At 30.5% G+C, this 25,461-nt stretch overlaps 1 protein-coding gene across 2 annotated transcripts in view; it reads left to right on the forward strand.

Annotated features, from left to right (window-relative positions):
* The first annotated feature begins 5,202 nt into the window (after positions 1 to 5,202).
* The window catches only part of LOC107453795 (polypyrimidine tract-binding protein 1 heph), an 82,230-nt gene continuing 61,971 nt past the window's right edge, over positions 5,203 to 25,461 (forward strand). The window contains exons 1-3 of one of the 2 annotated variants that reach the window (XM_016070744.4): positions 5,203 to 5,682; positions 9,346 to 9,420; positions 14,771 to 14,801. In XM_016070744.4, the coding sequence (XP_015926230.1) occupies positions 5,675 to 5,682; positions 9,346 to 9,420; positions 14,771 to 14,801 (114 nt within the window). In that variant the 5' untranslated portion in view covers positions 5,203 to 5,674. Of the gene's footprint in view, positions 5,683 to 9,345; positions 9,421 to 14,770; positions 14,802 to 17,355; positions 18,526 to 25,461 lie in introns of those variants that run through there. The other variant, XM_043040731.2, reaches the window with a different exon arrangement.

The raw sequence follows: 25,461 nt of genomic DNA on the forward strand, positions 1-25,461 counted from the left end.
CTCTCAGCAGGTGGTTACTGAAGATTTCGGGCATCCTTTCACCAAACGGGATGTCGTCAGTCAGGGCCAAGATCTCCTTGCGAATCTCATCAGATTCCCCCAAAGAGAACCTGTCTGTGGAAAAATCCCTCTTGACAATAACAATTTTGGAGGATCTGATGGCCTGTGCGTAATTGAAGGCTTCCGGTGGGGTCCCCCTCCCTGATTTGACTATCCTCACCAAAAAGACCACCTCCCCGGATTGAGCCTCCCCCCCCCCAGGAACTGGGTTCTCTCTGGGTTTCTTACCAGTTTGAATCGGCACACTGAGGGTAGATGTTGTGTCCGGAGGCCTAGGTCTCTCAACACCACCACCTCTCTCAACGGCTTTCATCCTTTGTCTCATTTTCCTTCGCTAGCTTTTGGATAGTCCATCAGCGTCAGCAAAGTGCCTCCGTTAAGGGCCAGAGGCTTCAATAGAAAAAGGACTCGTGCTTTCGAATTTCTCTTCACTAGCATTACCAGCAGTGAGCTATGAAGCAGCGGTATTGGCACTGGGCTCACCCGAAAGCTTTCCATGTGTCCCCGGAGCATTCTGAGGAACACTGCGGGGCATTGTGGGTAGAGACTGTGATGAACTTTTCAAGCAGGAACCTCTGCCTAATTCCTGAATGCGTCCGTTGTTAAAAAGCGCGTCGACTGTGCCACATCTAACTTTTTGCTTTTTCCAGTAATCATTTCGACTGACTGCTATTTAGTTACCCGTGTGGACTGATCGTTAAGACACGGTTCCCAGCAGATCACCGACGTCAAGCATCACTGGCTGCGGTCGGTGTGCGGGTGGGTGACCACTTGGATCAGTCTGCGGAGGGACCGAGTGCGTGTGATGTTGGCCCTCGTTAAACTGTTCTACAGTAAAGGACTCGACTTCGAGTGCAGGTCGTCAGGCTACCGAAGCGGGGGTGCCATCCCCTCTGCAGAGGATCAAAATTGTGATGGCATTTCTTTGGATCACCCTCAGGGATGTTTCCCAGACCGTCGCCAATAGCCCATTGTGCGGCTCTAGTGCAACGCAAATGAACTACGGAATAGCAAAATCTGAATTAAGTAATCGATATCGATTTTGAATCTATATATTGAGGATTAAGATTAGGTGCTCGAAATTTCCATTCAACTATATTTACCTTAATCGTTTTATATTTATATCGTCTGAAAAATATAGTGTTTTAATCGCTTATGTTGTGTAAAGAAATGGCGTTTTCGTTCATTACTCGCTATCATTCACTATTTTATTACCCGTCATTTTTATAGTTCTTATAATATATCTTCAAAACTGCAATAATTTGATATACAAGTTGCGAAAAATGCTAAAAAAATAAAATTTTATTTTGATCAATTCTACAAGGTTCCGCAACTAATTTCATCTAGAAAAATGACTTTTTTAATTTATATGTAAGCAACCAATGTACATAAACAATTGGCGATCGAAATGGGCTGCAGGTGGCGTAGAGCAGAACTCTTTTCCTATGGCAACACTTCACATGCTTTCCCCATTAGCGTGTGGAAAGTCACAGAGGAAGGAAGCACGTTAGTTTCTCTCTTGATTTTCACATAGATTAAAATCCTTTAACTTAAAAAACTATATGGAACTGAAAACTACATTAAACATAGTTCTAAAGAAAAGTATCATAGAAATTTTAAAAAATATTTTCATTAAATAAAAAGGAGAAATATTAAGAAAAGGGAAATTATCGTACTACATTCCTATACAACTGAAAAGGGGAGGCGAGGGAAGGGAGAAGGGCTAAAGGCATGAAACCGGTCTCTCCCCAGATGGCGTATTCGAGTGTTGCGATCGCGAATATTTACAAACTTCAAGGAAATTACAAAAGTTAACTAAATGAATTTCATTCTTTCTCAAGCGAAGAAATGGAACTTGCTCTCGACACAAGTAGACCCGAAAACAAAGAACCTTTGGCGAAAAAGATAAACAATCTCTCTTTATTAAAGTACGAGTACATGAATGTTAACATCATGACCTCTAATTAAAATAGTTTCAAATTGTTAATGAAATCAAGATTATATAAATAAATTTTATAGAAGAAGAAACGGAAGGTAAATTTTATAATTAGATAACTACAAAAGTAATTATAAATCTTTATAAATAAAATGGCAGAGAGAGAGAGAGAGAGTGCCCTTCTTATTTTCAAATGCAAGAACATAGGTGCAAGAAGAAACAAAAATTCTACTGCAGTTAGCTTTTCCTTTCAATAGTTTTCAAAAACATAAATAAATAAATAAAAATAATAGTAATAAAGCAATGATTTCAAAACTGATTTAAAATTCCAAAAAGGTTTCACCTCATTTTTAGTGCGGAAAAAAATGGACCACTCTGAATAACTCTTGATTTAATGATCGAAATCTCACGTAATAGTGCTCAATCTAAATGGTTTAAAAAATCGTATTTTTAACATTCGAATTCTAAGAATAAGATCAGAGAGTCGATTTCGCTCAGATTTTGTATTTTGACTTGTAAAATTAAATTCTTAAAAATAATGTTTAAAATTGTATGTCACTGCAAAAATCCGTTTTTTTTTTTCCCCCTTACAGCCAGTGGTTATCACTAAACTTAACTAGGGCCGGCAAAAAAAAGTGCCAACTCTGCAATTAAAATGCCAACTTTGTAATTCATTCCTCTAAAAATGTTCAATTTTTTTTTCCAATACCGTTTTGAAAGCGCACTGATGTACCGTGCTGGTGAATGGAAGTCTGAGTGTAGGCATAGCAGTTTTTACTAAAGAATAATATCGATCTTATAGGAAATTTTATCAACTTAATTATCTTATGATGTTTATTTGTTAATGATTGAACATCGACAAATATTTAATTATGAGATTTAAAACTATTTACATCATAATAAACAAAATGCAGAAATTCGAAAACACCAGTGAAAAAATTCTCAAAAAGCAGAAGTTTAAAATTAAGACTTTTTTAACTTTTCATATCTCAGATACTATTGAAATAATTTAATTTCGTTCAAATTTTGAATGTAGTTGTTAAATCTGCTTAGTTTATAAGATGAAATAGTCTTTAGTTGTTATAATACTAATTTTTTCTGCTATTATTAAAACATTAGTAAAAATAGTATCAAGCTGTAAACATGAGTATGAGCGTTCTTATCTTTTAATTTTGTACAAATTTTCTTTTAATATAAATGTGCAAGGTTTGATGAATTAATGTGCTGCGCTTTGTGCTTGATTGCGTTTTCTGCTGAGCTGTGCTTTGAATGTTCTCTATTTTGTCAAATTTTATTAAAGTTAATTTCTTAATCACTTCAGCATCAGTGAGTTTAACGCAAATTTACCTTTGTTTTATTTTTGATATAATAAAATGAATATTATATTAAAATTTTAAGCATAGAAAGGAACAAAATTTTAACAATATTTTGCAAAATTTTTTACCAATGATTTTTAAAATTTAGCCGTTAAAACCCTATTTCTTGTGACGCTTCATAAAAAATATTTTTGTGAGAGATATGATTTCTCAAAAGCTCATTATTCTCACATTACAGCACATTATTTCTCAAAAGCTCTTAAAGTACATTATTGAAATTTTGCATACTTCTTGATTAAATTGACTAGGTATTAAAAAATGAAGATTTTAAACGAATTTTCGGCGGTGTTATATGTGGAAAAAATAGAATGATTTTCGGTGAAATCAGTCTATTTCTTGTTTTGTGAAATTAATTGAATTCAAAGAGAAAAGAAATAATTTGTTAAATATTTAGTCGATTCTATCCTGAAGAAGAAAACAAAATTTTTATTAACATCATGTCCAAGGGACAACAAAGGTTTTACGGGCATCAGGAGGAAATTAATTGCAGGCCTCTTTCTTACATTACAAAAAACCTTTTTTTTAAATATTTTTTAGAATTTTTGGAGACCTTTTATACAAAATTATAGCTTTTATAAAGGATTGAACAAGTTCTCTGTAATTTTTTTGCAAAAAAAAAAAAAGTAAATAAAAATAGAAAACTAATTATTACAAACACTCAGATAATTTTTAAGGAATTTTAGCCACGCCTTAAGTAGCCCCGGGATAATTGATCAAGCCTCTTGAGTACGGATTTTAAAGATAGAGCTTTGAAGGAACTTTATTTTTCAATTTTCGTGCATTGACAGTCAAGTGAAATGGGTATCAGAAGAAAAAGCCAAAAGGATCTCTCACAGATGAAAAACTGTAGAAAAATGCTTTCTTATTTACTTATAATTTAAAATTAAAATGATTTTTTTTATCTATTTGAAATTTTAAAATTTATTTTACTATTTTTCTGAACTGCGAAAATACAGGAAGCTCATTAATGTCTGGAGAACCAGTGTCGAAGTGCTTCCCAACAAATGTGGAATTGAATTAATCAAAATTTATAACAGGCCTTATTTATTTGCGTTTCATTCGCAGTGAATGGGACTAAAATTAAAAATTCCAGGACCTTAAAATGCACTGTCCTATACTGATTTTGTACAAAAAGTCGACCCAAACTACTATACAAATGAATAAGATAGAGAAAAGTTCAAGGACAATTTTAAGCACCCACGAATGAATCGGCCTTCTAGATTCAACAAAATTTAAGTAGTATTCAGCTATAGAGAAATGTTTGATTTGAAAGCGCGGATCACGTCGATAACCCCCCCCCCTCAACGCGTGGTCATGTCAATACAAAACATCGTGAGAAACTGTGACTCTGATGTTTCCAAACTCAATGATCATCGAAAGGTCCTATAAAATAGTTAATTAAATTTCCGATAAAATGGTTCAATAGACTGACTGATCTAACGGGAATTTTTCCAGTGCTCAAATAGCCAGTGTTAGATGACAAACGTCAACTGGTTCATGGTAAGGTAATTTGCAGCTTCTGTTTGTCCGAAGACTGGAGCACCCGGAGATGGAAGACTGTCTCAGCTCTTCAGACACCCAAGCGTGCAAAATGACCTTTGTTTTGAAGACTTTTGGACACTCTCTGATAGCCGCAGCTCCCTGCAACACCTCAACAATTGGACCCAAATTGGCGACAAAATGAGTATTTCCATCCTAAACAAATTAAAACTCTTGTCCCTTCAGCATAATATTCACCTGCAGTGAATTCCTTCTCGCTTCGGTCTCTATAGCCACGACTTACTGGATAGCCAATTGGGTGACAAAAATTGGTTGAGCCTTTTCCAAGGTACCGATAGGAAGGACCTAGAAGTTAACTATTTTTGACCAATTTTTTGTAAATCCATTAATTTGTGGTTAAAATGTTTGTGAAAGAATTTTCCTGAAATTAACTGAATTGCTCTTGGTTAGCATAAGAATGATATTCATAGTGGAGAAGAAAATAATTTTTATAATTTTTTGATAGATCCGTTGGCAACATTAAATATGATTTTTTTGGCTCTACCTGTTGCAGATTAAAATTTTATTTTTTTTAGACGCAAAAATAAAGTATTGTTATCACGCCGTTATTATTGTTTTTGTAGTGACTTTTTTTTTGTTTTACATGTGCGTAAAATTTATATTTTTGTATGTTTTTTTCTTAAATATTGTTCCTAAGATTGAAAGGGAAATAAAATTCTTCTCAATCGCGCCATATTGACCAAACAAAGACGAGCTTTGTAATTGAATTTTGTTTTATTGTGCATTTTTTGAAGGCTCTGCGATGAATGGGTAAGCAATTTTTTTTTAATTTTCTGGTAATTACTTTTAACATTAAAAACATTTTTGTCGTAAAATTTTGCATTGTAATTTTTATCAACAAGTTGTTTGGTTTAGCGCCAAGGCACGTGTTGAATATACGCAATTAAATGTTTAAACATGAATGTTAAATTGTTAAAGATTTAGCCCGTACATTTCATTTATATTCTTTATGTTATGTTTTACTTTGTTTTCATCAGTTTATTACTTTTGTTTACTTTCGTGAAGTTGCAACATTTTCACTTAAAGCGTTGGCTTTATTGCAGTCAATAAAAGTTTAGTTTAAACCTGTGTGAAACTTTATAAATCTTAGGTGGATCTGCGTATGTGACACTTTCTCGCAATTTACATCTTATAAAATAAATTATCAATCGTTCGTTTACTATGTAGTATTGTCTTTTTTCCTCAATATTTTATAATATATTGTTCATTTAGTGTGTGTGTATGTGCGCAACATTTAAATTATTCCATCTCTTACGTCTATTTTAAAAGTAATTTAGCAAGTATTTCTCTGTGAATTTAATAATCATGCTTGCTATTTAATAACTCCAGTATGTGAAGAATTAAGACATAGAAAGGTACATGAATAAAGCTAGTAAACTTTCGCTACATGTATTTTTAATGAGTTTAATTGCAAAGTAATGTGAGGATATCAATTGGGAGAAGATTTCCATATTGTACTGTGGGTGAATGATCACAAAGACATGTTAGGTTCCCTTGTGCTGCCCGGAAATCAACTGAAGGGTATAACTCGTAGCCAACACCAAGCAAACCTTTACATGTTTTTTTTAAAAATATTTTGCTTGTTTGAAATCTGTTTTACGCCTTAAAGGCTGCAGTTAGGGTGACAAATCAAGTTGTGGAAATATCCCTCAAATGTATACTATTCTGATTTCAAAGCCAGTAATGCTTAGCTGATTTTGTTAATGCAGTGATTCCATTTGTGGATTTTTACATGCTAAATATTCAAAAAAAGCATTGAAAAAAAGGTATGACATGTCCCAGCATGTGTCATTCTCCAGCGCCAAGAAATAGTGATACAGTAGATTTATATATTTAGGGAATGTTAAAACAATTATTATTTAACTCTGTTGCACTTTAAATTGTTTGATCAGAATTTTTTTTGCCTTATATAAATAACAAAATAATATGAATGTGAGTAGTACCTAATAGATGGATACCTTAAGTTTATTGGTAGGATCTTTAATAAATTATTGCTATTTAAATGTATTTTGATTTATAGTATTTTTAATATATATGCTTGTTTATGCAAGAATTGGACAAAATCTGATTTTATATGTTTTTATTATTAAAAATTTGTAACAATGTATAAACTTTCAAAAAATATTTTGAGAAAATTATGCAAACAAAACCAAAAAAGAAAATAAATGGGAGGAAATTTTGATCTAAAGAAATAACTTTGTTCTAAGGAAATATTACCCTACCTCAAAATTTTTTGTGCCCTGCTTATATGCACATGAATATTTCCTATAAATCATAACTATATTATATTTCCTGGTAAGTAAACTATTATAATTTATAAAAAATATGAACATTTGTTTAAATAAGTTAATATTTAAAATCAATCAATTCAAGGTTTAATTAATTTACTTTCAATATTTATAACTAAACCTTAAAGTAACCACATGTTGAGTGGCGAGTCAACAAAAAGGAGTTATGATTTAAACTAAATAAACAACTGGTCTCTTTAAAAAAAAAATCCTTTCAAATTGTATCCTGTCCAATGTATCCTTTCAAATTGTTAAATCTTCAAAATCCATTAAATGTGTTGAAAAAGTCCGCATGGAAGGAGAATTCTTTGACAATTCACATATTTCATTTTTGAATTAAAAAAATATATATATTTAATCCAAGCAAAAATATATTTAAAAAAGTGGCTATTCAATGAAAAGGATCTATCGATATTGGTCACTGACTCCTTAGGTTTGAGAAAAAAGTGGTTACTAGGTTATTAGTCTGCCTGCCATTGATTACAAACTGAAAATTTAAATTTCCAGGTCTAGTTATTAGAATACATTTTCTAATTGCATCTTATTTTATTTTGTTATCACAGTTTCTACATTCTAGTCCATGCAGCTTAGCTGCAATCAAAAGAATAATTTTGAATGTTAGTCTTATTCATATAAAACTGAAAAATGAACTCTGAGTACAGAGAGCTTCGAAATGATAACTTTTTATTTTCAATAATTAAATTAATGCTTTGGATAAATTGCAGTTATACATATTTTTATTTATATTTAATGTTTTCTACACCAAAATCTTTTTTCCATTGCAATTATCAAATAAAAAAGTTTAATGTAAAATAATTCAAGAACATGATTGATTACCTGTAATTTAATATGCATCTAATAATTATCCTTATGCCAAAATTTTGGGTTTCTGACAGTTTTTTAAAAACTAACAAAGATTTTTTTGCCACTACGGATAAAACTGTCAATTGTCAAAAACTTGCCAACTCTGGTGAACTGGCAGACAGGGCTAAAAGCCCTTAAGGAGAGCACTGCATCTGCAATCTCTTCAAACTCTTATTCAAAAAAAAAATAATAATAAAATTCTTCCATTCACTATTGATAATCTTAATAAATTTATATTCTTAGTTGATAGAATTAAGAGTTTTTTTCTTGACTTTTCCACCATATAGGTCATGCTTGGAGTATTTAAAAAGCTAAAGAACCCTTACTACTTATAATAAGAGTATATTGATAATTTTATTTTGACAAATTTTCGATAAATGAAAAGTGGTTTTTGTTTTGTCTAAGATTTAATGGTCAAAATTAAAATGAAAGATATTTTTGGAAGTGATTAGATTTTTTATGTGCTTGTACCTGTTTTTTGAGAATTTTTTTTCTTTTGCCAACATTTGTAACTACTAATGTGGTGTTTTGGTTGAATTTGCTGTTAGGGGGATAAATTTGATGTAATGATCGGAAAATGGAAGGTCACAGCTTAATATTTTCTTTGCTTTTTTTCAAGTTTAAGTGTTATTATCCATTAAACATTTGTAAAGAATTTAATACTTCGTTATTTTTCTTTTTTTAAAGTTAGGGAATTGCTCAGTTGTTTTAAGTAGTGTTGGATTTTCATATTAACTTAGAAACGATATGTATGCTCAAAATTTTCATTCATGTTTATTTTGCACCCAGTAGAAAAATTCCAGAGAATTCACTGTACTAAGGTTTTTTTTTTTTTTTTTTTTTTTTTTTTTTAAAAAAGAATTAACTCTAGGTATTTTTTCCAATTTATCTACTTTGCCTGAATAAATTAAGAATACCAAAATAAACTTAAAAGTGATCTGAAAAATCTTTAGTGCAGGACTATTCCTTTTAGTTTTCGGCAAATGTTTTGAATAGTGCCTGGGAATGTTGACTTGAGGAAAATATGCCAATAAAAATGTGCCCAAAGTTGTAGGTGAGAAAAAAACTCTAAACATCTGATGGAGGGGCATAACAAATCAGTTCTCTATTTTTTACTGTCTTGCTGTATTTGTAAAGTTGTGTCCTCTCTAAAGTTCATAGTATATTTTCACTGATTTTTCAGTGATGTCTTTTAGTTTTGTGTAAGGACTTCTTTAATTGATAAGTTAATGTTTTTTTTTTTTTTTTAATTATGTTACAGAGCTGAGATAAAGCCTGTTTTACCTAATAGCAACAATTTCATTCTGAGAAATGGTGATGTTCCTCGAAATGACGTGTAAGTATTAAAAATATAATTATTTGCATTAAATAGTTTACATTGCAGGTGTGATTGTATTCCAGGGGTGTGCCTGAATTCTGGGTTTTTTATAGCATCCTTCTAGGTCTGGAAACAAAAAGCAGGCCATATGAATTTTTTTTTTGTTGCAGATTTTCTGCTATCTCAAAACCATTGATTTGCATTTTTTTATTTATTGATTTGTATTTTTTGTATTCTTAAAATCCAATATCGCGATTCTAGCAATAACTAAGTTTTTTCTTAAATTAGTTGCTGTAAAAGGGTGATATTCTTCTTTGATAGGTAATTTAAGTTAAATTTAATTATAAATCTTAGTTCAAAATATTGTGTTAAATATGAATATAAATTGATATCTTGTTATCAAGTTTTTGCACATAAAACTTTCAGGAATTTTCATTTGGTGTCAGCATAACGACTGCAGAGATCCATAAGAAAATGGAGACCTGAATACACAAAACTATAGTATCAATTCAGTAAAAAAAAATTAAGGATTAAAAAGCATTGTGCAGTCAGAACATTCTGAATGACTTTTGATTTAGTAAACAGATCCTCACATATTAAGATTCAATTTTAATAATTTAAGGGTGTGACATAAATATGCTAATTAATTAATGGAAACGATATTTTAAGTTACAGAATTAGATACAAGCATTTACCATCTCTGAATGAACATTCTTTTTATCTGATGAATTAGGATACCTGGTACTCAAAAATATTAGGATAGCCACAATATGGGAGAAATTGTCCCAATAGTGGTCAGAAGAGCAGTTAATAGTTCCTTACTCCTTAATGTAGGGTTCGTAGTTGCCTTGATAATCCTGACTTTTCTTATAAAAATTTTTTTTTTCTCTTTATATATATGTGTCTATTTTTAGTGTGTGCTAAGTACATCCCATTTTCTAAGAATACAAATGAAATTTTTAAATACTGTTGAAGAATTGAAACATTTGGATTTTGGATTCAGCATTTACATCTTTTTATTTTAATTAAAAAATACTAGTAGAGATTGCAAATTTGATAGTTTTAAGTTTTGATTCTATTAATTATATTCAAGATTCAGACATACTGCCTTACCCATATTACTCATTGTTCAAACCTTTTTGATAATTCATTTATTCTATGTAAAAGTAACTCAATAGTTATTAGCATATTTTTATGGTAATGAATTCAGAGTACATAAGCTTATTTATTATTTAAAGTAAATGCAGTAGCAAGAATCTTGTACAATGGACTTAATAGTTACACAATTTCTCATTCCTCTTTTTCATGTTCTTTTAAAAATAGTTGATTTCAATCAACAATACAGTAATCATATCATAGAATTTTTAAATGTTGAGTTGAGGGATCAACCACTAAAATTACTTGATTGAATTGATACTAATAATTTTTTCAAATCTTTAAAAATTTACTTTCGTATTAATTGAAACTAATTAGAGTTATTTATTCAGTGTTGATAAAATTATTCTGGTAACCTAGTAATTCTGAAATTGAAAAGAGTATAACTTTAGTAAGAGTAATTTTCAAGTAATTCTGAAATTAAGAAAAGTTCGATAAAATATGCTTTCTTATGGCAAAAAACGTAATTTGAACAAAATCAGTCAAATGAAAATTAGAATTTGGTCAGACTAACTTTTCAACATAGCATTTGAAAAGTTCAAAAATCAACATCAGAGGAAATATATTTAATAAATCTGTCCAAATTTTTGCATTTGCTGATGATATTGAGATCATTCCAAGAACAATTGCTGGTTTGAAACAGGCTTTCTAGTCAAAAAGGAGCCAAGTATAATACATCTTACAGCAGGGCTGATTGTGCTCCGGAAAAAATCCGGATCTTTCGCTAACTGTGATCCGGAAGTTTCCGGAGATCGAAGGTCCAGACGTTTAAAAAAAGCATTGATCACGGAAGTTTCCGGAAATCAAATTTTGAAAGGTAGAACTTAAATACACAGTTTATTTTATTTGTTTGTATTGGACAGCCAGATACTTTATAAGCTTTATATTCAAGATTAATATTAATTTTTTATCAGTATATAGTTATTATAATCATTAACTCAAGATAGAAAGATTGTAAATTTCAATTACTTCTCCAGGTTATCATAAGTATGTGTAAATGACATAAGTATGTGCAAAATTTTAAATATATTTTAAGTACACTAAGAAAGATTGAGGAAAAGGAAAAAACCCTGTTTAAATTTTTGTTTCATCTAATTTGTTTTTTTTTTTTTTTTTTTACTCGAGAAATTTTCCGGAATTTTGACTTGGGCTCACAATCACCCCTGTTACAGTCATCTAGGGAAAAAAATTAATGCATGCAGATACAAACAAACTGTGGCGTCACTGTGGTAGCGATTACTATTGGTGAAGCGAACTGAAGTAGTGCAGATCTTCAGAGTATAAAAGTGACGACATGGATGCGATAATTGCTTTTTCTTCCACATATTTTCTTCAACTGCTAGCTGTATCGACGAGAGCATGCTGGGCGTGTGAGATGTTTGTTTAATCTAATAAATGTTTTCTTTAGTTGTTTATTAGTCTCTCGTCTTATTTCCGGAACACAGGATAATTCCAGAGCGTTCACCAGATGAAACTAATGCACGAAAAATACTAATGCTCACAAAACTAATACATAATGCTAATAAATTCTGATACATACATACTAATACATACAAAATTAATACCTGAATGCAAAACCTAAATAAAACCAGATACATACAGTGCACTTAAATAACACTCTATTACCCATCTGCATATTGGTACACATAAATTAGCAAAAGTTTATAGCTTTACATGTCTGAGCTCTGATATTATTGACAACAACATCGCATCTGAAATTCTGAGGCTGCCAACAAATGCTTTTACGGACTAAAGGAATATCTAAAATCAGACTTTATTAAAGGGAAACATACGCTCTTAATTTATAAATATCTAGTCAAACCTCATTACTCATTAGTAAAATGGGCAGTGACACAAAAAAGAATGTTCTTGCAGTCAAGTGGCAAATACTAAGAATTATTTTTGGAGGAGCACAGTTGATGGCTTATTCGACTTAATCAAATACATAGAACTCTAAAGAATTAAATGGGCTGATCATGTTATAGAATGAAAAAAGTGTGTCCCAATGTAGAAAATATTCTTGTCCAGGCCCCATGGAACAAGCGTTGGAACTATTTTTTTTTTTTTGGCAGTTTTAGCTACGTACTAATTTTTATGTGGTTTTTAAGATCCCAATTCACTTAATACAATATTACGATTTGTGAGTTATAATTCACACATTTAATTGATCACATTTTGATGTGCTTTATTTGCGTTGATTTCAATGTAAATCAAAGTTAATTTCTAAATTATTTTAAGTTATTATTGCTCTATACTCTACGTGGTTTAAAAAATTCAGATTTTTTTTACAATGAGGTAATTTTTAAGTAACACATTTAGAAAATTACTTATTGACAAGTTTTATTCGTTTTAAAATTTTATCTTAAATTTAAGCGATAATTTTTTTGTTGCAAATTGTGATGTCTTTCTTCGTTGCGATCCGTTTTTTTCTTCTTTCAAGCTATTATATTGTTACAACATGAGTTTCTAGAGTTTCTAATCGCCCATTTAAACAATTGCTTTTTGGTGCAATTTTGTTCCCATTTCATCGTAAATCCAAATTATTCTTCCATTGTTTTTTTTGGCAGTTAGCCCCATGTATAATAGATCAAGAAATCGAGAAAAGAATGTCTGGAGTTTAGTACCAAATTAATATTAATCTTATTTTGTACTGGTGTGATTTTGTTTTGATTTTTGTGTAAACCTTATAAATTTTCTTTATTTTAAAATATTTAATTCTGTGAGCATTAGTTTCTTTCTTTTTTGTTGGAATTTATTTAAAATGAACTTTAGTATTACGTGATATTATTAAAAAAACCAACCAACCTTTTCTCTAATATTTATATATATTAAACTTATTTTTTTGAATTATAAATTTTTGATATGAAGGGAAAAAATGTTTTTTAAAAATTTAAATTTTTGCGTGAATTCTATTAAGAACATTTAATTTTATTCAAATATATTATAAGACTGCTGGGTTTGTCAGTTGTTGAGGCAGCCAAGACTTGCAAGGGACTGTTGCTCTGACAAAAAAGATATTACCAAGTTTACTGATGGAAAAAAAAATATCGCTTAAAGCATTAATGTTTATAAAAAAGTTATTATATTTGCTTTCAACATGTAAATAAGGGAGTTGCCTTCAACATGTAAATAAGGGGGAATAAATGAGGGATTGCTTCTTACTGTAATCATGGATTGTTTATTAAATCCCTAGTAGGACCCTCAGGAACATCAGCTAGGCTGCAGATTATCACTGCATCTGTTGATTATATGTATATGTTTTTTGTCTTTCTTGGCATAGTTAAAATAGGGTTGTATAAAATTTAAATTAATTTTATGAAACAAAGTTTTTACATTTAACTTTATTATATTTAATACCCAATTTTTGCTAAATATATGTCGGATTAAGCTAATCCTTTACAGTAATAATCTCTGCCTGGCTGCTTTGAAATCACATATAAAATTTAACTTTAGCAGATTGACTCTGTCCCAGATTTCTGCTACCAGATTTAAATCTCAGAGTTATTTTTGTCTTTTGTGAAATCTGCTTAAAAAGTTTTAACTAAATAAAGAAAAAAGTATTTTTGGCTGTTTTTAAAAAAATTATCATGAAATGCTTTTTAAATAGTAATATACCATATTTCCAATTGTTCTGAGTTATGGGAAGTTATGTTTGAGTTTGGAAAATGATATGAAATGTGAACATTAAGAAAAACTGTTCAGTTAAAATGTAAGGTATAGGTGATATAATTTTTAATGTTTAGTAGTTACTTCAAGGTTGCAAATTGTTTGATATAAAATCGAGAACTATTTATTGAAAGGATTTTTATTTAGGATAAAAGATCTCTCTAGGTTAAGAGATTCATAATCAAAACGTTGAATATCAAAATTATTTGTCCGTTTTAAATTAAAGATAATGATTTTCAGCAATGAGGAAATTTAAAATTAGCTTGTGTTTAGAACTGAGGATATTTTCTTTGAGCATTGAAAAACGCCTTTGAAATGTTTTGTGCAAATTTTTGGACACAAATCTAATATTTTCATTTCTGAATATTTTAAGTTGTGCTTTTTTATGAATAACTGTGTATTATTATATCACTCTAATGGTGTCAGATTTAATATGTTTTTTTAGGAAACTTTTATTTATGTATATAATTATTTGCTAATTGTATTTATTGCTTTAAAATTATCTTTATAGTAAATTTTATACTTAATTTGCTGTTATTTTTTGCAGGAATTCATCTATTGGCACAGGTGGCATAAAGGTAAGATATAAAAAATTTTATTTGCTTAATTTCTTTTGTGTAGTTTTGCTTATATGTATCTACAAGAGAATAAGTTGCTTTGTGTGCGAGATATGCAGGACTGATTGTGCTCCGGAAAAAATCCAGTTATTTCGCTAACAGTGATCCGGTTGTTTCCGGAGATCAAATTTTCAAAGGTGGAACTTAAAAACACAGTTTATTTTGTAAGGGAGAGACCGATACTTTATAAGCTTACATTCATGATTAATATTCATTTTTTATCAGTAAATAGTTATTATAATCATAAATTTAAGAAAGAAAGACATATTTGTACATTTTAATTACTTCTCCAGGTCATCATAGGTATGTGTAAATGGTATAGGTGTGTGTAAAATTTTAAAAATATTTTAGGTAACCTAAGAAATATTGAAAGAAAGAAAAAAAAAACTTGGTTAAATTTTTTTTCTAATTTTTCAATTTAAATTTTTTTTTTTTTTTTTTTTTACTCAAGAAATTTTCCGGAATTTTGACTTGGCTGACAATCTCCACTGGATATAGTATAAAAGATGACTATCTCCAAAAATAATATGTATTCCTTACAATTAAAAAGTAAAGGAAATAAAAAATGTCAATAACTTTTCTTTCTGTAATATAAGGATTGCAGATAGGGGGTAGGTATTATTGAGGGTAAAATAATAAAATAGTAAGTTAGCTGCATATTATATAAATATTTAGTTTAAAACATCTCGAATCTTCAGGAAAATTAGTGTATGAGAGTTTAATATTTTCAAGACGAAAAATTTTCTCAATTTTTAAAGTTTGCAGGCTTTAGATTTATTATGAGAGAAACCTATTTCTTCCAGGACATTGTAAATAGCTCTACAAGATGGAAAAAACCTAACAAAAGAAACTAAAAAAATGTCCTATGTTAAGCTGTAAGAATTCCAAAAAAAGTTCGTTTAAACTAAATTTTGTTAAAAGTTTTGTTTTAATAATATCTTCTATGAGTATGATTTCATGAGTGTATGCAACAGAAAGACTTATACACCGAGGAAGAATTTGGTTAATGAAAAAGATTTGATTTTAAAATCAAATTGATATATTTATTCTAAATTGAGTTTTTAAATTTGATATTCATAAATTTTATAAATGGATTTATGTTAAATTACGGGTTCCTCTGTAGTAGTGGAGGTTATATTTTAATGAGTGAAAACTGATTTTGACTAGTGCAATGGTTATAAGTGGTTTTAACCATCAAAAATTGGTTGAAAATATTCAAAATAAGTAAGATTATTTTATTTAATCATTCCGCAATTAATTACGAAACCAATTAAGTTAAGAAATATCAACAAAATTACTTTTATGTTATTATTTCTTATATCCAACTTATATAAAAAGGCTTTTGTAAACATAAATTTAAAACATGTGTTGGTATGATACATCTTGGTGTTAGATTATTCATGTTATGACTTTTGTTTAAAAAAAATTGTATTAGTTTTGGTGTTTGTTACATTTTGACAGATGTGAACTTGGTTTACATCTAGTAATGATGATTACATATTTGATTGGTTTTTGTTAAATAAATTGAATGGTGAATTTCAGTGGGCTGAATCTGATCAAAATTGATATCGTGCAGAATGGCTGAAATTGGTTCTTACCAACCATTGATTAAAATCCCTATGATTAGAACCAGAGATAGCAAGTTTCTTCCAATTCAAGTGGGAGAAATAAGGCTTTAAAAAAAGAAGAAATATAAAATCATTTTTTATAATTGCAATACAGTTTAAAGATAATATTAATTTTCCTAGCTATTTGATTTATCATTTTTTTAATGTAGGAAAGCGACAAACCTCAATTAGATTGAAGAATAAATTTTTTATAATAACTGTAGTTCTTAAACATTTTTCATAGATGAGTGCAGTAAAATCTTTTGATATATGTCTATAAAGGACTGTAAACACAATCAAAATTTACATAATTAATTTTACTAAATTAACAAACGAAATTCTATAAACATTCAGTATTACTTATCACATATTAATATCCTCTTATGAATGCTATATACCAATGTAATGTTGGAAGCAGTAGGAATAAAAAATTGAATTATCTTGACTCTTCTGCATTTTAAGTAATTTGTCCTGCAATTTTGTAATGAATTTTCTGCATTTTACAAAGATGGGGATTGGCAGATATTTTAGTGTTATTATATGTATATAGATGTTTTTTTTTTTTCTTTCCTGTTGGAGTATTAAAATATGTGTAGTGATAGAAACAGATCTTTTTATACCGCAAGGAAATTCAAACAGTCCTTACTTTCCTTTTTTAATAATTTAGTTATTTGTAGTTATATGTTAAATTTGTTTTTTAACATTATTTATAGGATTACTTCTCTGAAATTCTAAATATAAATAAAGGATTGTTAATAAATCTGTTAATGAGACTAGAGCTATTCAAGTGGTAGGGTTAGAAAAGTTTGAAGGCAGGAAGAAAAAAGATAATAAAAAAATCAAATGTGCGCTCATTGATTTAGTGTGTAGATTTGAACGCGTTCTAATTTTTCATTCATTGTATTTTTTTTTTCTTTTTAAATCTTACAGCTATTCCTCTACTACAATTCGCTATGTACAATGCCTAAAATATATTTCGAATTCTTGTCTAAATTAAATCATTAAAAATATATATATATATATATACCCTCATTAAAGGCCACAATTTTTTTTATTTAATCTAGGAAAAGGAGAAAATGTTTTAAAAATTTCAGGAATTACTCTTGAGAAAAATGGTAATAAAACGAATACGATTTTAAAAAAAATTTATCTCTTTTCAAGTAAACGGTCTGGCTTTAATATTTTTTGTGTTTCCTTTCTTTGTGGTGGTTTTTATTGTAGTTGTAGTGGTCTTTATTTATTTTCTATTTCTCCTCGCTCGTATATTAAATTTTTGGCTTCTAATGTGTATTTGTAAAGTTATATAGTTAGAGAATGATTGCTGAATATCTGTAGTTAGGGATCGATTTTCTCGAATAAAAAATATCGTATAAATAAGTTTAATAAAAATAAATAATACACGCTACAATTACTTTCAGGTTCTCGGAATGTATGCTGGTTTATGTGTTTAGTTGCATTAAGTTTATTATTTTTTTGTAGCTTGAAATAGATTAGTATCGATTATTATTTCAATATATATGATATTAATGGAACTTTTAAATTTTATATTTTATTCGATAAAGTTCAATTATGCGATTAAATTCCTCTTTCAACCATTATGCAATATATGAATAGAGTGTGATAGATCTATTTCTCATTATTTATTTACGTATCCTAGCCGTGTCAGAGAAATCTGTCATTGCGTGTTGCGCACCATTTCAGAATTAAGCCTTAGCGACTTATTTTTTACCACTTTCTTTTTTCCCCTCTCCTCCCATATTTTTCCTCAGTGTTTTTCCCTCCCCTATCCTAATCCTATGAAAAAGAGAGAACCTCGCGTGCCTCCAAATGAATAGTAGCTGTCTGCGGCAGAGCTCGATTGTCGCCCGCTGCTAGGTATTAGGAGAGGAAGGTACCACGCGCGAATGACAGGGGTGTTCTTTCAGATTATTTCATGAACGCCGGCTCCGTCAAGATCGGAGAGTTTTTCCAGCTTTCGCCGTTTTATTGTTAATTTGTCATTCGGACACCGAACAACAGCCGCCCCGATGCCCGAAAGTAACCTCAACGGATTGTTGGAAGTGACTGCCATGACCAAGGTAAGTTAGCTACAAGTGCGATTACCCTTAATGTGCGATTTGTGTGAAAAACCTGTTGCCTCATCTCCGAAAAACGTGCGTGTCTTTACCAGTGAACTCGGGCAGTCGGTTGGTTGGAGTTCGCAATGCCGTAATAACATGGAATCGGCAAAGTGACCTTGACTTGGAAATCGCTCATGCTTGGCGGTGGATTCCATTCATTTCCCCCCTTCCCCACTGGCTGTAGATTCCCTGGAAGTTCCCAGTGGAGCGATTCGTCGGCTAGTTTTTCTTGTTGATTTTTGCTCTGCTCTGCTTCTTCTTCGCCATATGTCTCACGATTTCTCTTTCATAAGAATATATTCTCGCCAGACGATGTTTCCCGTCATTAAAATGCTTTTAAGAATATTTCTGTGGATAATTTTGTTATTTGTTGACTACTTTGTTTAATTATTTTATGCGTTTCTTACAAACATTTGGACTTATTATCTCTCATATGGAGCTGCGAACCAATTTTTAATATAATTCCCTGATCTACAAACTACATTTTTATGTGGCATTAACAATAAACGTTTTAATCGATGAAAAAATGGCTAAAAAAATTTAATACAATGAGCATGTTTACGTATACGCTTACTTTTTTTATTGGTTTTATTTTGCTGTACATTGGGGGATAAAATTTTTTTTTTGGGGGGGGGTGTGGAATATTGCAAAAATCTAGTTTAGAAATGCTTACCTTACTGAAGGTTATCGATAAATTAATGTTTCTATGATTCTAATATGTTGTGCAATTATTGGAACCCACTCGTTACCTCCTCGACATTCATATAAAGCTATTTAAATTTTATATAAGCTTTCTTTTGTTTGCAAAAATAAGCAAATTACAAACTTCTTCCCTTCTTATTTAAGAATCTATTTCCCCCCCTAATTTTTTCATATTTTGTTTTAGCATTTAAAAAGCAATTTGAAAATAATTTTTTTTTAAATACATAGCTTCTTATGTGCGCAATGCTCTTATTTCTCCACCCTCTTGTGTGCTTATATAATATTTAAACGTTCCTTTTACGACCGTTTTCCAAATAATCGATCATGTAATGGATTTCCCTCATAGGGGCACTAGTTTGTAATATATTAAATATTTTGTGGTTAATACATATATTATGATCATACTTGTCGGATATTTTTTTTGTTTAGCTGACGTAATGTACAAGATAATGGAGAGAGAAATTGTTCTTTTTATGAAAAAAAAAAAAAAAACTAGCCGTACAAACTTCTAAAATAATATTTTTAAAAACTCATCTTCATCGTATTACTTCAGTGTGAGATCAGTATGATTTTTTTCACGCGTCGGTTGAGGATAGTCATGCGATCACAGAGATGGAATTTAGATTGAAGTAGTGAGTTATTAATTTAATTTTAATTCGTAGGAATATGATAAAGGTTGTCCCCCCGTTAGCAGAAACCTTGCAGTTTATCCCAGTATTTGCAGATAATTCTCCACCTTAGATTTTAAAAAAATAAAAAATTGAGAGAGATTTGCTAGCAGAAAAATTTAGAAAAAAAAAAAAAAAAAAAAATTTTTTTTTTTATTTTTATTCGTGAAAACTAAAGAACTTGTTTTATTTTTTAAAAAATTTGATACCCAAAAAAAGTCTGGTTATTGTTTTATTTGTCTGAAAAGTATGTGTGAATTTCTTTGGAGAAACTTTAAAATGACACTAACCAGAACACCATAAGTTAATTCTGTTAATTTCATTCTTTAAAGTGAAGTTTTTTTTTTTTTTAAATATCATTTTGCGAGTTCATCCTTACATTCTGATTTCTTTATTGCTCTTATTAATATGTATTTTTTTTTCTCCTTATCCGCAAAGCTAAAGTATTGTATAAAATTCAAATTAAATTTATACAACATGGAAAGTTTTTTGCATACGACTTCATTTTATTTAATATTTCTTAATTCTGCTAAATATATCTTAGATTAGGCTTAATTTTTACATTAATAATCTGCCTGTATTCGTTGGAAGTAGCAGAAAAATTAGAATTTTTAAAGGCAGATTCTGTAAATTCTGCTAACGGGGCTATTTCTCAAAGAAAGAACCCCCGACCTCCTCTAACTGAGTTAGCATTTTATGACGCATGAGCTGATGTAATCGTGTAGCACCAAACGTATATTTAGAAAATAATCAATAAAATTGCATAATACGAATGCACTGTGTTTGTAATTAATTGGTTTAAGATGCTACATCTGTCTCAAAAATAGCGATTAGTAACCGTATTTTAAAGCTTTAAAATAGCAAACGTAGGCCTCACTAGGCGCATTCAACTAGTCCAACTGTCCAAGCCTTCTCTCCGTTTGGGTTGAGAAAACAGATTTAATTTCACGCCTTCCCCTGGTAAATAAATGTGCCATTCGTATCTTTTTAACGTTATGTTATTATTTAGAAAAAGGTATACATTAATTTGTAAGTTGTTAAACCGTAAATTTGCTGAAACCATACTCTTTCGGGTTGAACCATAATATCCTGCATATTAATCAATCTTAAATTTAATAAATGGATATTGTGTGACAACTTGGAACAGAGTCTGGCTCAGTTTAAATGTTAATTCTTTTTCCAGGAAATTGAAAAGATATCATGGTTTAATTTTATTACAATTAAAACCCTCCCTCGTGCTGTTTTAAGACACTTACGATTTTAATTTTATTTTTCTTAAAAATATGCTTTCAAAAATGTTTTGCTAAAGAAATAGTTGAACAACATCTTTATTGATTCAAAGCAGTGTTTCCCAAACTTATGACTTTTGTGTACCCATTCTAAATTTTTCGTAACCCTACGTACCAGCATGAAAATGAATGTATTTTTCACTATAAAAAAATTGCACAAAAGTTAAAAATCACAACTGGCTGTTGACACTTCTAATTATTAGCTGTTAACTCTGCAGAAAATAGCCAATAGAAATACGTAATCGTAAATTTTCATGGCTAGCTTTATTTTTAAGTTTTTTTTTTTTTTTTTTTTTTAAAGTTTCATTTGTTTCAAGATATTTAGTATAGGAAGGCGTACCCCCACTAAACTGTTCCCGTACGCCTGGGGGTACGCGTACCACACTTTGGGAAGTACTAATTCAAAGGATGAATTTCTCATTAGTATTAGTTTTCGTCCTTTCTCTCATATGTAAAAATTTCTGCACGATTCATATCAATTCAATCGATGAATATATATTTTAAAGTGCAAAATTCACCTATGTAAACATTTCTTTTGCTAATGGATATAAGTAAATTTAATTTAGTCCAAGTAATGCGAGGAGGATCAATCCTCGCAGAAGTAAAATAGTTTTTTATTTAAAATTAATATTAAATGCTACATTTGAATAATACAGTTTTATATTATAACTTATTCAGAGATAACTTATTATTAATGTAGTCGCTTTTCAATAAATGTATTTTATTGTACTTACAATGTTATTTATGCATTCCTTAAAGAGAGACTAAATGTGATATGTTTTGTATTAAGTTGCATGAATTTGCTGCATAAACTTCATCATGCATTTACTTAACTATGCTCGACTACGGCGCAGATATTGCACTCCTGATGCGAAAATGTCATTTTGTGCTGTACATTATTTGGACCAATGGTCTTAGTGGAACATAGCCTCCTGCTGATCGTATCGGAAATGGGATTCTGCTGCAAATAGATGTTACGGTCCATGAAAGGATGTATTAACCATACTGTCTTCTCCTTTGAAAGTGAAATTCAATTTATCCTTTCATGTGGCGGCCACTGTACTCATCACTTCATTCTGTCTCTAAATTCTGTTAGAAGCCATGCAAGGTACTGGATATGTTGCCATGGTGATTCTTTTCTTATCTTTTGTCCTAGTTTATACAACTTGTTGCTTTTCCTGGCTTCTTTTTGTCGGAAGTATGTGTATTTAAAAGGCTTCGTTTGAATGAGTTGTCTAGTAGAATAATTTATATTGTTGTTAAGAGGTAATGACTTAGGATATGCGAAAATAAAAACGAAGGCTTGAAATAGGAAGTGACTTTTTAACCTCTTTTTCTTTAAATTTTTTACTTAACATAATTGATTTTTTCGATTTTGATCTTTAAATTTCCTTTTTCTTTTCTAATTGAAATCTTTAAAAGGGTTATCGGGATGTTAGAGAGAATAAAACAATATTTCACTTTGGAGTTTTAAAAATCAAGTTGGTTGGTATTGTAATTTTATAACAGATCCGCCTTTGTTGTTATTTCTGCATCTCAAGTAATTAGGGTTTCTTTATTTGTGCCGGCAGATCTGTGTACTTTGTTAGCAGCTGAGAGTTCTCTTAACTTTGCTACACTGTTTGACACCCAAAGAATGTTGTATTTTTAGACTGTAACAATGCTTATTCCAGCAAGTTTTGATTCTCCTTTTGCCTATCGAGCGCGATGTTGTCTCCCTCTATTTAAACACTGAAAATGTGCTTATTGTCTTTTTTTTCTTCTCCTCATCAAATTTAATGTGTGTAAATGAAAAATCAGAAGTTTCACTTTAGTTGTTGGGAATTACTTTTTCCTTCCCTTTCTTACATTCTTTCGAAGTCTTTTATGATTTTCATTCAAACTGAATCATTAAAATTAGGTCGATCCCGTATTTGTTTAATTGATTGAATTGTTTCATAATATGGATCGAGAATTATTTTATCACTTTTAATCAGATAATGGTACCATTAGCTGTTCAAGTAGAATCATCTTATGAATTTATTAATCATAATCGGATGTAATTTTATCCATAAGTTATAGTAAGCGTGGTAAATTTGTAGTGTATTTGAACGCTCGTAGAACAGAGTAGTTTGCCAAAGGTAATTTTTAATGCAGTTAAAGTTAGATTTAATCAAAATTCAAATACAATCTTAATCTTGAAGATAGAGTGTTGTGTAAAATCAACTATGAAAAAAAAAATTTTTTTTTTGCTTAGTTATTCAAATATTTAGAATTCTTTCTGGATGCTGGAAACCTTTTAATATGCGTCTAGGATTGCAGTGGAACCTTGATTTTCGTACGAAAGGCAAAAGGCATATTTATTCAAATATTTAGCTTTTTTTTTTTCTTTCAAGACAGTTATGTTATAAATTTGCGTCAGGGATTGCAGTGGTAATCCTTCGTCTTACTTAGTTATATCTTATAAATTTTGTGCGATTCGTAGATGCCTGAAATCTTGCCAGAGAGGGCTAATGAGATGCATCGATGCAGCTAACCATGTAATGCAAAAATTGTACACAACCATTATGTTTTCTTTTAAAATATTTATTATTGGTTGAGTTAAATTAACATTATCGGTTGGGTTAAATTAAATGATCGGTTGATTGTTTTATAACATTCTAAGCTTTAGACACCAACAAAACTAGTTACTTTTTCTCATGCAAGTTCAAAGTGGAGAAATTAATTGATGTAAACATAAATAAATGTATTAAGTATTTTGTATGGCAGAATAAATTATATAAGAGTCACGCAGCTTAGGCCAGCCTATAATTAGCTTCCCATATCCTGAATTTAGAAACGGAATGTCAGTAAACTTCAAAATGATCGTGCAATATTATTAAAGATATTTACTATGAGGTATTTTTTTTCCACAAGAATTTATTCTGTGAATTTAAGATTATTTGACTTCGGCGGAAGTTCATTATACTTCCATGCTCGTTCTAATACTTCTAATGAGTGGTCGCTTGGCTCCTTTCCTAAGATTTCACGCGAGGAAGTAAAAGAATTGCACGATTGAGACCCTGGCTACCTGCCAAGACACAGGACACGCTCGATGCTTTGATGTGCGAATCCTTTTTTCCTTCATGGCGCACAGACAAAGCTGCCGGTATCCAGATGAATTCACGTGAAATGTTGTATCACTTACAGCTGGATTTGTAATCTGTGACGCCTTGTTAAACCCTGCGACACGATCCTCCATTTTTTGAAAATTGTTATGAGGAACAGATGAATCTTTAATGTCATCATGCTCGTTTTTGTACGATCACGATATTGTCTTAATACGATATGTTACTGCGGTCCCGATGGATTTGCCGTTTCGAAATAGGTGTTAAGTTGTTATGCAAACTGCTTTTAATCTTCACAGGAAGTAGTAAAGCAATCGATGCATATTTTATTCTCGTTGATGTACTTAATTTCTTTGCTGCGTTCATTTTATTACACGTTCAGGGATGCTACGCCTGCGCCATTTGCGACAAACTGAGACAAAACGGCATAACTGCGCCATTTTGCGACATTCAGCTCAGTTTCTGCCAAAGCTGCGCCATTCTGAGACAAAACGTCCAAAATTTGGCAAACCTGAATTCAGTTTCAAATATTAATCCGCATTGCCGTGAGTCATTGGAGATCATTTTGCCGTTCACGTCTCCAAGGGATGAAAGACTTCCACGAAAAAGCGGAAATCCGCTTTTTTTCTCCCAATTTTGAAAATTTCCGACCATGTTCCAAAAACTAAAATTTTTGGGAAGTCCTATTGGAGAAACCCAAGCCGCCCGAACGATAGTCGGATTACCGCGACTTCTGCTATAGAGTGGAAAGGAGTCTAAGCGTTTCGTTTCGACCACCGGTAATTGATTTTTTTTTCTTCGTTTGGCTGATTTTCGGAATTTTAAATATTAGGAACTGCGCTGGAATATGCTAAAATCGCGATTTTTAATCAGACGATTTTAATATCAATCATCGATTTTCGTATTTAACTTATTTAAAACTTATGTGTTGCGACTTTTTTTACGCTGTTTAAAAATCGTACTAGCAATTCCTATTCACTCAATTTAAAAATTCAATATCGCGATCTGTATTCTCGCGAGTTTAAAATCCAACGTCGCGATTCGTATTCACGCATTTTTAAATCCAATATTGCGATTCGTTATCACGCAGTTGTAATATCAGATCTCGTTTTTCGTATTTGTACGCTATTTAAAAATTACTCATTGCGA

The sequence above is a fragment of the Parasteatoda tepidariorum genome, chromosome 7 (genome assembly GCF_043381705.1).
Source record: "Parasteatoda tepidariorum isolate YZ-2023 chromosome 7, CAS_Ptep_4.0, whole genome shotgun sequence".
Classification (NCBI taxonomy): Eukaryota; Metazoa; Arthropoda; class Arachnida; order Araneae; family Theridiidae; genus Parasteatoda; species Parasteatoda tepidariorum.